This window comes from Rhinoraja longicauda, chromosome 8 (genome assembly GCF_053455715.1).
Source record: "Rhinoraja longicauda isolate Sanriku21f chromosome 8, sRhiLon1.1, whole genome shotgun sequence".
Taxonomy (NCBI): domain Eukaryota; kingdom Metazoa; phylum Chordata; class Chondrichthyes; order Rajiformes; family Arhynchobatidae; genus Rhinoraja; species Rhinoraja longicauda.
In genome coordinates, this window is record NC_135960.1 from 70,644,782 (window position 1) to 70,658,224 (window position 13,443).

The following is a 13,443-nucleotide window of genomic DNA, read 5'->3' on the forward strand; positions in this document are numbered from 1 at the left end:
GTGCTATAAAAACACAGAAGATGCTGAAACCACTCAACAGTTCAGACCGCATCGTAGACTTTCAGCAGCGGCAATTCTTTTTAAATCTTCTGGTTCTGATAAATCTGCCTTTCCCATTATCTTATTCTACCCCCATTTCTCACGATGCTAATCGCTTTCCAGTCCTTTATTTGCATTCCCCTCCACCATGTCATCCTACCAATTCTGAATGTAATCCAGTTTCTTTCCCCTTGATTGCTTCCAGGCTTTCTAATCCTTAACATTCTTGCACAATCTCCTATTCCCTCTTCCACTTTGTTTTAAAATCGTAGTTTACTCTTCAGTTGCATTTCTTCCTGTTCCTCTCTCTGCTCCCTCTTGCATTCTGCATATATGCCATTGAACTGTAAATGTTTCCAAATGGGCCATTTAGTCCAACAGTCCTTGGCGATGTTTGTAACACAACAAAAGCCCCTTCTCTTCAGTTTATTCCACCAACAAGTCATTTTTGTTTGTTTTGCTTGTTTGATCAGCCACCCTCACTCTGCGAATGCAGGCACGTTCCACCTTCTCGCCACTCTCTGGTTAAAGGAGTTTCCCCTACATATCCAATGGCCTTTAATTAATGACTGTTTTATATTGACAATCATAGATCTGAACTTCATAGGTCTGAAGAAGGGCCTGGACCCGAAACGTCACCCATTCTTTCTGTCCAGAGATGCTGCCTGTCCCGCTGAGTTACTCCAGCATTTTGTGTCTATCATAGATTTGAACTGTTCCTTACATGAAATATTTCTTCAATCCACTCTCTCAATCCCCTTTATAATGAATCCAATCTGTTTAGATTCATGTCAGCCCTCTCCCCCACGGAGGATATAATCTCGACCTAATTCCTGATGCTGACAGATGTACAGATGTAGTGAGGTGTAGTAAATAATACTCCTTTTCCATAGCGGTCAAGAATGAAGCACGTGAGCAAAATAAGCAGTACAAAGGATCACTCACACAAAGGAACCCAAGCAAAAAGACTCGAAGATTGGACCAGGTTTTCGGGGTATGTTAAGGACCTCGCTGTGGGTCTTGAGTGTGCAAAGAAGTACAAATCTCTGCATAATATAGCAAGAATTCTCAGCAGATTTTTGAGGCCGTATTTAGAGTATTGTGTTCAGTTCTGGGCACCATGTTATAATAATAATAATAATAATAATAATAATACATTTATGTTATATAGCGCTTTTCAGGATACTCAAAGACGCTTTACAGAGCAAACAAGACATAAAAACAAACAAACAAACAAAAGATTTGTCCTGACGGAAAAGCGGCGAACAAACAGCGCCAGCGTCCTCTCACGTCAGGGTCCGGCAGTAGACAATAAAGAACACAAGACACACAATTACAGTTTAACACAAACAACCATCACAGTGATTGCTCCAGGCACACCCTCACTGTGATGGAAGGCAAAGAAAAGTCTTATATCCTCCTCATTCTTCTCCTGCGGTCAGGCAGTCAAACTGCTGCCTCGAGGCGAATGAGGCTCCCAACTTTTGAAGCCCCTGCCGGGCGATGGAAAGTCCCAGGCCGAGCCGAGCAGGCCGATGAAGGTCCTAAGCCCCCACCGGGCGATGGAAAGTGCCGCGGCCGAGCCACGCAGGGCGATGAAGGCCCTGCAAGCGGGTCGATCGAACCTCGCGCTTCGGGGTGGTTGAAGCTGCTACGGCTGGAGCTCCCGAAAGCCGGTCGCCAGCCAGGGACCTGCGAGCTCCCGATGTTGCGGTCTGCAGGGCCCACGGCCAAAGCCTCCGAGATGGTAAGTCCAGACCCTGCGACCGGAGTCTTCAAGGTCGATCCCAGCTGGAGGCCGCCAACTCCACAGTGTTAGGCCGTAGCGCGAACGGAGACACAACACGGTAAAGGTCGCATCTCCGTTGAGGAGGAGATTAGAAAAAAAGGTTTCCCCCACCCCCCCACCCCCCACCACCCCCCACATATACAGAGCTAAAAATAAATCAAAACATACATTTAAACGATAACAAAGACAGAGAGAATGCCGGTGAGCCGCAGCTGCGGCTATAGGAAAGATGTTGTCAAGCTGGAAAGGGTACAGAGAAGATTTACGAGGATGTTGCCAGGACTCGAGGGGTGTGAGCTATAGGGAGAGGTTGAGCAGGCTGGGACTCCATTCCTTGGAGCACAGGAGGATGAGGGCTGATCTTATGGAGGTGTATAAAATCTTGAGAGAAATAGATCGGGTAGATGCACAGAGTCTCTTGCCCAGAGTAAGTGAACCGAGGACCAGAGGACGTAGGTTTAAGGTGAAGGGGAAAAGATTTAATAGGAATCTGAGGGGTAACTTTTTCACACAAAGAGTGGTGGGTGTATGGAACAAGCTGCCAGAGGAGGTAGTTGAGGCTGGGACTATCCCAATGCTTAAGAAACAGTTAGACGGTTACATAGATAGGACAGGTTTGGAGGGATATGGACCAAACGCAGGCAGGTCCGACTAGTGTAGATGGGTCAAGTTGGCCGTTGTGGCCAAGGGCCGAAGGGCCTGTTTCCATGCTGTTTCGTTCTATGACTGTGTTGCTGCATGGTTCTTGGTCTGCATTCATGGCCAGCTCAGCTCAAAGATAATGCCTGGGGTGGAATTCAGTTTCCTCAACAACTGCTAGTTAAACTGCAGAGATGGTGGTGAGTCACAGGAACAGACCCACGATCCTCTTTTTGAAGTGCATCATATCGAAGATCAGAATTCCTTGTTTGGTTTGGTGGGGGTTTTTTTTAAAGAAAATTTGTAAATAATCCCTATTATAAAAATAAGTGCTTTCTACTATTAAATATCCAAATCTTTCTGCTGAATATTGATCTCTCTAACTTCGTAACCCTTGCTTTCCCTCTCTCTCCATCCCTCCCCCAACCTAGTTCTCAGACTAGTTTCACTGTCCTCACGATTAATATTACTGATTGTATGCCCCATTGTCACCTTCCCCTTAGCCAACAATGAACCATTCTGCACTTCCTTGAGCAGCGTCTGCTTTGATCTGTCGTTTTCACACCTTGCCCTTCCCTATCTCTAGTTTCCCTCTCCCCGACTCTCAGTCTGAAGAATGGTCTCAACCTGAAACGTCACCTATCCCTTCTCTCCAGAGATGCTGCCCATCCCGCTGAGTTAATCCAACATTTTGTATCTATCTTTGATGTAAACCAGCATCTGCAGTTCCTTCCTACACAGTCTTTCTTCGTACTGCCAGACATTCCAGTTGAATGTAGAGCCGATTCTCCTTCAGGTTGGGAGAGAAATGTCAACCCTATTTCAGTGTGCCAGTGTTCTCCACTTGCACTCCAACTTAGGCCTCTACTCTCCCAGAGTTAAACTCGGAAACAGTTTTCAAAATGGTGGTCCTTACTGTGGAAGGGGGGTGATTTCTGTGCATCAGGTGGAGGCATCTATCTGCAGATGTAGGTGGGGATGGTGGACCAGATTTGCTTCTGCAGGAGTGGGAAGTAAAGCTGTACATATTGATTGGGGGAAATAAAATGCAGTATAGAAAGAAGCCAGTGCCTGATTCCTCTATGCTTGCTAAATTGGGTACCATGATGCCGTGTAGATTGATGAAAACATAATTTTAAAGTAGTTCTATCTTCGAGTAAGCATGGAGCACAGCTCTCAGGAACAAAATGGGCTGTGATCAGGTTTACAATGCAATACAATACAATATATCTTTATTAATAATAATAATAATAATGCATTACATTTATATAGCGCTTTTCATACACTCAAAGATGCTTTACAGGGATTTAAAGAACATAGGGAAGTGAATAAATAGATAAATAAGTAAACGAACAGAGAAAGGAGACAGAAGGTGAGGTGACCTTCAGTGGTTGAAGGCAGTACTGAACAGGTGAGACTTCAGTGATGTTTTGAATGTGGTGAGTGAGGAGGAGTCTCTGACAGTTTGGGGTAGTGAGTTCCATAGGGTGGGAGCAGCAATGGAGAAAGCCCTGTCCCCCCAGGATCTGAGTTTGGTCCGGATGGGGGGGGATAGGAGATTGGCAGCAGCAGAGCGGATGACAATGACAATTGTCATTGTACAGGGGTACAACGAGATTGGGAATGCGCCTCCCATACGATGCAATAATTTAATTAATTTAAACAACAACAACCCAACTTTGCAAACGATATGGAAAATAAATCTATCTATAGTTCTGATATTTGACAAACAACACACATTCAAAAAAACATTTAATAAATGTGTTTATTGCTATACAGAGCATAATATTTCTGCATTAACTGGACGAGTTAAAGATTTGAGGAATCATTCATGAGAGTCGGATCAGACCGCCACCTTTCACTGTTTGGTAATATTTTACGTCCATTTCAGGCATGTAAAACATCAAAGGCTTTTTAAAAAAATGTTACAGTTTTGCCCTCTTTCCTGAGGTAAAGCAGAGATTGTAATCTGTTTGATGTTTAAGAGATAGAAATGCAGTTTCTATCCCAGTTAAGACTGAAATACAAAACCAGATATGGTTTGCAAAGTGGGGCCTGAGCAACAGGCTTGTAGATGGAAAAATAGTACCACCTTAAAAACCGAGGTTTGTTAATCTTGTTATTCTTACTCATTATTGTTCTCCATAAATAATCATCCTTATGTGTTTGTTTGCTGAACAGAAACCAGTCATGTCAATGCAACCATGAAAAAGCCACCGACGTGACACGCATGCTGCAGCTTTGAAAAATGCACAAGGTTTCCAGAATGAGGCTAAGAATCCTAATTTTCAGGAGCGATCGGCTTGCTAAATGATACATAGTACAAAAAGAGCTTGTATGCTTATTGTTTCTTTCATGCAGGGTTACGCACAATTGAACCTCTGACAGATGGATATCCTTTGCATGGAAATATATGCATGTGCAATTGACCATGTTGTGACCGTTGTATAGCTCGTACAAATTCAAATGTTTTGAAACAGCAATATATTACATATTATACATTAGCAACACTTCTTTTGTTATAATTTTACACATCTAATGAAGATATCACCATAGCCCAATTGCTAAATATACTGTCTACTGGGTGACTGAATTGAAAGACAGATCCAGCCTTAATTCCTGATCTACATGAGATAAATGACCTCGGTTGTGAGGTGTTGGGATATAATGATCCACTTGCTGCCATTATCCTTACCATTTCTTTGGAACGATCTTCCATAATTTTCAGTTTGTGATCTTAGCTATAAATCCTGAACAGGATTTAGACAATAAACAATAGACAACAGGTGCAGGAATAGGCCATTCGGCCCTTGGAGCCAGAACCACCATTCACCGTGATCATGGCTGATCATCCACAGCCAGTACCCTGTTCCTGCCTTCTCCCCATACCCCCTGACTCTGCTATCTGCTATCTGCTATCTAACTCTCTCTTGAAAGCATCCAGGGAATTGGCCTCCACTGCCTTTTGAGGCAGAGAGTTCCACAGCTTCACAACTCTCTGAGTGAGAAAGATTTTCCTCATCTCTGTTCTAAATAGCCTACCCCTTATTCTTAAACTGTGGCCCCTGGTTCTGGACTCCCCCAACTTCGGGAACATGTTTCCTGCCTCCAGCGTGTCCAATCCCTTAATAATTTTATATGTTTCAATAAGATCCCCTCTCATCCTAAATTCCAGAGTATACAAGCCCAGTCGCTCCCATCTTTCAACATACGACAGTCCCGCCATTCCGCACTCCCTCAATAGTGAGAATGTCCTTCCTCAAATTTGGAGACCAAAACTGCACACAATACTCCAGGATTGGTTTCACTAGGGCCCTGTACAACTGCGGAAGGACCTCTTTGCTCCTATACTCAACTCCTCTTGTCATAAAGGCCAACATTCCTCTAGCTTTCTTCACTGTCTGCTGTACCTGCATGCTTACCTCCAGTGACTGATGCACTAGGACACCCAGATCTCGTTGTACGTCCCCTGTTCCTAACTTGACACCATTCAGATAATAATCTGCCTTCCTGTTCTTACCACCAAACTGGTTAACCTCACATTTATCCACATTAAACTGCATCTGCCATGCATCTGTCCACTCACACAACCTGTCTAAGTTACCCTGCATCCTCATAGCATCCTCCTCATAGTTCACACTGCCACCCAGCTTTGTGTCATCTGCAAATTTGCTAATGTTACTTTTAATCCCTTCATCTAAGTCATATTGACTATGTTGCTTTCAGTTTGTCCAACCAACCAACATAAACTAAAACGATGAGTTAAGATCTTATTTGGTTTCTCATTTCTATCAAAGGTTAAATATCCCACTTGGTTCCCCTATAGATATTTAATAGTGTTTGTACACCTTCTGATGAGTGCTTAAGTATTATCCCAGGTTTCAGTCTTGATGTATTATCCACAGCAGCTACTACTATGTAAGATAAAACTGCTTTGAATTTCCTGTCCATTGCTTCATAAAAATGCCAAATGTTATTAATTTATCTAGCCTATGACCTTTTGCTTTTATAATTTATTAAACCATATGTAATATTTGTGAAATTTATCAAAAATTCCTATAATTAAGAATGAAAATGCTGTGTTAAAATCAAAGTCCCCTTCACAATTAAAACCAGTCCCCTTCACAATTTATCTCACTAAAGACAAACACACGTTTATATATCTTGCTGATAGTTATACTTTACACTTCCCCATTGAGGTTTCTTTAAATCTGTTGGTTTGAAAACAGGTCTGGCCTTGTTTAGTTTAGAGATACAGCGCGGAAACAGGTCCTTCGGCCTGCCGAGTCCGCGCCGACCAGCGATCCCCGCACATTAACTCCATCCTACACATGCTAGGGGCAATTTACATGTTATAGAAAGCCAATTAACCTGTCTTTGGAGTGTAGGAGGAAACCGAAGATCTCGGAGAAAACCCACGCGGTCACGGGGAGAACGTGCAAACTCCGCACAGACAGCACCTGTAGTCAGGATCAAACCCGGGTCTCTGGCGCTGTAAGGCAGCAACTCTACCGCTGCACCACCGTGTAATGGATTCTGTTTCTTTTAAAAATATTGCACACATTCCATCAACAGAAAAATCATTGATTGAAGTACAGAAAGTCTTATTAAATTGAGATCGGCATCGATTGTGAAACCTGAATCGGGATGTGTTGAGAAATTGATGGTTGTAACTGTTGAAATGATGCCTTACGTTCTGAACATTTATTTTGGAAACACGAATTCATCAGGAACAATTGTATTTAACAAACGAAATGAAAATGTACTGTAAAAATTGGTCTCCCAGTAAATAGTTTATCTTCGAGAAATTTCCAGCCAAAATTGTTGGAGACGCAAGTGATTGCAAAATTAAAATATAAACCATCTAGTTCAGTGGCTGAAGAAGGAGAGGGGGGGGGGGGGTGGACTGCCCCATAAGCTTAACTGATAAGCAACCCATAAGCAACATGGAGCAAGTCATTTTCATGATAAACTTGGCCCATTCCAGAAAAAACTGAGTCTCTATTCTCTGACAGAACCTAAGAATATATCCACTAGTCACAACTCTGAAGAATTTTGCAATGAAGAGGTGAATGCCTTAAAGATTAACGTATAATCCTAATGATTCCAATTTTAATCATGTATTCTGCTTCATTCTTTGAAGAAATGCACAATAAAAGTTTATTCCTGAATTTGAGCTATACTCATATTTTGGATATTAAGGAAAATATATAGTTATGGATAGAATTGGTGAGAATATTGTGGTTATCGCTGTATATAATTAGTTCATCTACCATGTGCCTATTATTTTGCACATTTCTATGATATGTAAACGATATTATTATTATCCTCATTGCTTATTAAATTTCCAAGTTGTGTATATTATCTTCAAGCTTTGAAATATGCTGTATTGCAGAATCTTAAGATAAATAGACATATGGGTCTAATTTTGACCCCAGCTTTGCATATTTTCGTTTAAACTAAAAACCTTCAATTCATTAATCTATTTCTGCTTTCCATACCTAACGCAACTTTGTATCTGTGGTACTCCTGTTTCTTTAATCCCATGAGCTATAATTTTGATCACCTCTTGTACAATGGATTTTCGGAGGTCTTTTGAAAGTCATCACTCACATTATCAAATTCACTTTTGAGAATTTAAGTCGTTGGGCTTCTAACGCCATCTGTGCATCTAAGAAGGATCTGTACCGTTGTTAGTTGCATCACTCAATAATAGACAATAGACAATAGGTGCAGGAGGAGGCCATTCGGTCCTTCGAGCCAGCACCACCATTCAATGTGATCATGGCTGATCATTCTCAATCAGTACCCCATTCCTGCCTTCTCCCCATACCCCCTGACTCCACTATCCTTAAGAGCTCTATCTAGCTCTCTCTTGAATGCATTCAGAGAATTGGCCTCCACTGCCTTCTGAGGCAGAGAATTCCACAGATTCACAACTCTCTGACTGAAAAAGTTCTTCCTCATCTCAGTTCTAAATGGCCTTCCCCTTATTCTTAAACTGTGGCCCCTTGTTCTGGGCTCCCCCAACATTGGGAACATGTTTCCTGCCTCTAACGTGTCCAACCCCTTAATAATCTTATACGTTTCGATAAGATAAACTAGGATGCATGTCTCTCAGCGGGTTAGGCTGCATTGCTGGAAAATGTGGACAAGTGACGGGAGGTGGGCGCAGCGGTAGAGTTGCTGCCTTACAGCGCTTGCAGCGCCGGAGACCCAGGTTCGATCCCGGCTACGGGTGCTGTCTATAAGGAACGTTCTCCATGCGACCGCATGGGTTTTCTCCAAGATCTCCGGTTTCCTCCCACACTCCAAAGATGTACAGGTTTGTAAGTTAATTGGCTTGGTATAAGTGTAATCTGTCCCTAGTGCGTGTAGGATAGCGTTAATGTGAGCGGGGATCGCTGTTTGGTGCAGACCCAGTGGGCCGAAGGGCCTGTATCTCTAAACTAAACTAAACTAAAGCGATGTATTGAGTTAGGATCCTTCTTCAGACTGATCGGGAGGGTGGGGGAAGAAAGCTGGAAGAGAAGAGGGCAGGACAAAGCTAGGACAGAGTAATAGGTAGACACAGATGAAGAGGGGGGGGGGGGTATGGTTGATAGGCAGATGGTTGGACAAGGGCCAGAGATTTAAAAACAGGTGTGAGACAAAAGGCTTGAAGAGTTGCAAATTGTGAAGCCTGAGGAAGGAATATATACCCATGTACCCATTTAAAAGCCTCTTAAATACCACTTTCCTATTCAGTACCACCACTGGAAGCAAGTTCCATGAACCTATGTGTCTTTCTGTAAAAACTGGCTTGGCACATCTCCTTTAAACTTTGCCCCCTCTCGCCTTAAAGCCATGTCTCTAATCTATGATATTTCCTGCCTGGGAACTAGGTTCTGACTGTCTACCCTATCTATGCCTCCCTTAGTTTAACCTGTTCAGTGCCACCCCCGAGTATACTTGAGGGATGGCCAATAGTGGGAAAACGAAACTTGGCAGTGAACAGGTTAATATACTTGTACGAGGTCTCCCCTCAACCTTCACTCCAGAGAAAACAATCCAAGTTCTCCTGACAGCTAATAACCTCCACCCCAGGCAGCGTTCTGATAAACCTCTTCTTCGCCCTCTCCAGAGACTCCACGTTCTTCCTGTCATGGGGTGACCAGAACTACACGCAATGTTCCGAATGCAGCCAAAGTACCGTAAAGTTGCAAAATACCTTCCTGACTCTAATACCCAATATCCCAACTAGTGAAGGCAAGCATTTCATATGCCTTCCTTAAAACTCTCTCTGCTTATGCTGCCACTTTCAGGGAGTTATAGACAGGTCCAAAAATCCCTCTATGCAGCGAACACCAGTTAAGTGTAAGAAAATAACTGCAGATGCTGGTACAAATCGAAGGTATTTATTCACACAATGCTGGAGTAACTCAGCAGGTCAGGCAGCATCTCGGGAGAGAAGGAATCGGTGACGTTTCGGGTCGAGACCCTTCTTCAGACTGAAGAAGGGTCTCGACCCGAAACGTCACCCATTCCTTCTCTCCTGAGATGCTGCCTGACCTGCTGAGTTACTCCAGCATTTTGTGAATGAACAGCAGTTAAGAGTCTTGCCATTAACTGTATTCTTTCCTCTTAGATCTGCCAGAGTGTCACGCCTCTCACTTGCTCAAATTAAACTTAAACTCCTTCTGCCAATTGTCCATGCATTTCTGCAGCTGATCTATATTCTGCTCTACACTTTGACACCTTTCCACATTGTCTGCAACGCCACCACTTTTGGGATCTGGAGAATTTGGAGGCCAGGGCAACACTGTGAACACTTCATCATGTTCCTCAAAGCAATCCCGAACAATGTGTGCAGTGTGGCAGGGCGCATTATCCTGCTGAAAGAGGCCACCAGGGAATACCATTGCCATGAAGGGATGTACCTGGTCTGCAACGATGTTTTGGTAGGTGACATGTGTCAAATTGACATCCATGTGATTGGCCAGACCCAGGGTTTCCCAGAAGAACATTGCCCAGAGCATCACGCTCCCTCCACCGGCTTGTCGTCTTCCCACAGTCGGTTCGGACCAGATGGGATAGCTTTCGTTGCCCTCGCACATCAATGAGCCTTGGGCACCCAACACCCTGTCACCGGTTTGTGGTTTGTCCCACCTCGGACCACTGTCAGTAGGTACTCACCACTGCTGACCGGGAGCACCCCACAAGCCTTGCCGTTTCAGAGATGCTCTGACCCAGTCGTCTGGCCATAACAATTTGGCCCTTGTCAAAGTCGCTCAGGTCTTTACTCCTGCTCATTTCTCCTGCATCCAACACATCAACTTCAAGAACTGACTGTTCAGTTGCTGTCTAATATATCCCACCACTTGACAGGTACCATTGTAACAAGATAACCAATGTTATTCACTTCACCTGTCAGTGGTCATAATGTTTTGGCTGATTAGTGTATATACACAAACATCTACACACATACTCAAAAAATACACTCTGCCAAGCTTTGTTCTGCCTCTCCCCTTTTCCAGCTTTCTTGTCACCCTACAATCAGTCTGAAGAAGGGTCTCGACCTAGAACTGCACCTATCCATGTTCTCCAGAGATGCTGCCTGACCTGCTGAGCTACTCCAGCACTTTGTGTCCTTTGGTGTAATAACCAGCATCTGCAATTCTTTATTTCTACAAAGAGTGTCACTGTGTCTAGCCACGTGACAATGAAAGACTTTGAACAAATGAGCTATTGTAAAAGGACGACTAGAACTGTGCACAATATTCCAAATTCAACCTAACCAAATGGAGCTGCAAAATGACTTATAGACAATAGACAATAGGTGCAGGAGGAGGCCATTCGGCCCTTCGTGCCAGCACTGCCATTCAATGTGATCATGGCTGATCATTCTCAATCAGTACCCCGTTCCTGCCTTCTCCCCATACCCCCTGACTCCGCTATCCTTAAGAGCTCTATCCAGCTCTCTCTTGAATGCATTCAGAGAAATGGCCTCCACCGCCTTCTGAGGCAGAGAATTCCACAGATTCACAATTCTCTGACTGAAAAATGTTTTCCTCATCTCCGTTCTAAATGGCCTACCCCTTATTCTTAAACTGTGGCCCCTTGTTCTGGACTCCCCCAACATTGGGAACATGATTCCTGCCTCTAACGTGTCCAACCCCTTAATAATCTTATACGTTTCGATAAGATCTCCTCTCATCCTTCTAAATTCCAGTGTATACAAGCCTAATCGCTCCAGTCTTTCCACATATGACAGTCCCGCCATTCCAGGAATTAACCTAGTAAACCTACGCTGCACGCCCTCAATAGCAAGAACATCCTTCCTCAAATTTGGAGACCAAAACTGCACACAGTACTCCAGGTGCGGTCTCACTAGGGCCCTGTACAACTGCAGAAGGACCTCTTTGCTCCTATACTCAACTCCTCTTGTTATGAAGGCCAACATTCCATAGGCTTTCTTCACTGCCTGCTGTACCTGCATGCTTCCTTTCAATGACTGATGCACTATGTCACCCAGATCTCATTGTACGTCCCCTTTTCCTAACTTGACACCATTCAGATAATACTCTGCCTTCCTATTCTAACCACCAAAGTGGATAACCTCCCACTTATCCACATTAAACTGCATCTGCCATGCATCCGCCCACTCACACAACCTGTCCAAGTCACCCTGCAACCTCATAGCATCTTCCTCACAGTTCACACTACCGCCCAGCTTTGTATCATCTGCAAATTTGCTAATGGTACTTTTAATCCCTTCATCCAAGACATAAGACTTCCTGACTCTTATACACAATGTTCTGACCTGTGTCAGCACTTGGAACTATGATGTCATGCCCATTACGAAGACTTGGTTGTGAGAGGGACAGGATTGGCAGTCTCAACGTTCCGGGAATCCATTCTTTCAGATGTAGGTGTTGGAGAACTTGCTTTACTAATCAGGGAGAATGTCGTGGTAGCTCTCCGACAGGACATCCTGAAGGGTTCATCCACCGAGGCGATGTGGGCAGAGCTCAAAAATAACAAAGATGCAATCACTCTAATGTGATTATACTAAAGGTCTCCCGTAGAAAATGAAGGAAAAAAACAGGTGGACAGATTACAGAAAGATGCAAAAGCAAAAGGGTTGTCATAGTGGGTGGCTTTAACATTGACTGGGACTTACTCAGTGCAGAAGGATGGGGCAGAGTGTGTTAGGTTTCCAGAAGGATTTCCGGAATCAGTATGGACATGGTCCAACTAGAAAAGGTACCATACCAGACCTTGTATTGGGAATTGAACTTGAACCTGACCAGGTGACTGGTGTTTCAATGGAAGAGTATTTTGGGAGAAGTGATCACAACTCCATGTGTTTTAATAGTTATGATTATGGATACAATACAATACAATACAATATATCTTTATTGTCATTGTACCCAGGGGTACAACGAGATTGGGAATGCGCCTCCCATACGATGCAATAATTTAAGTAATTAACAGCAACCCAACGAAACGAAACAATTGTAACAGTTTTTTAGACAGGGTAAAGTGCAAGTTGATCTATGCGTTGTGGCCATCCGGCTCAGCAGGACCGGTTCATAGCAGCTATGGCCCTGGAGATGAAGCTGTTCCTGAGTCTGGAGGTGCGGGCGTAGAAGGCCTTGTATCGTCTGCCCGATGGAAGGAGTTCGAACAGACTGTTGCAGGGGTGTGAAGAGTCTTTGTGGATGCTGGTGGCTTTTCTGAGGCATCGTGTGTTGTAGATGCCCTCCAAGTCTGGTAGCTGTGTTCCGATGGCCCTCTGAGCTCTATGGACTACCCGCTGTAGAGCTTTCCTCTCTGCCTCCGTGCAGCTGAGGTATCACACAGGGATGCCATGTGTTAGGATGCTCTCTATGGTGCAGCGGTAGAAGGTCGTCAGCAGCTGTTGGGGTAGACCAGACTTTTTCAGTGTTCTTAAGTAGAACAGTCTTTGTTGTGCCTTCTTGACCAGCGCAGCA

General features: G+C 44.0%; 1 protein-coding gene across 1 annotated transcript in view; it reads left to right on the top strand.

The window, feature by feature from the left end:
• LOC144596346 (melanophilin-like) overlaps nt 1–7,714 on the top strand; it is a 136,035-nt gene extending 128,321 nt beyond the window's left edge. The window contains exons 14-15 of the mRNA XM_078404594.1: nt 933–1,033; nt 4,649–7,714. Of these exons, the coding sequence (XP_078260720.1) occupies nt 933–1,033; nt 4,649–4,675 (128 nt within the window). The 3' untranslated portion in view covers nt 4,676–7,714. The remainder of the gene's footprint in view (nt 1–932; nt 1,034–4,648) is intronic.
• Nucleotides 7,715–13,443: the final 5,729 nt, after the last annotated feature.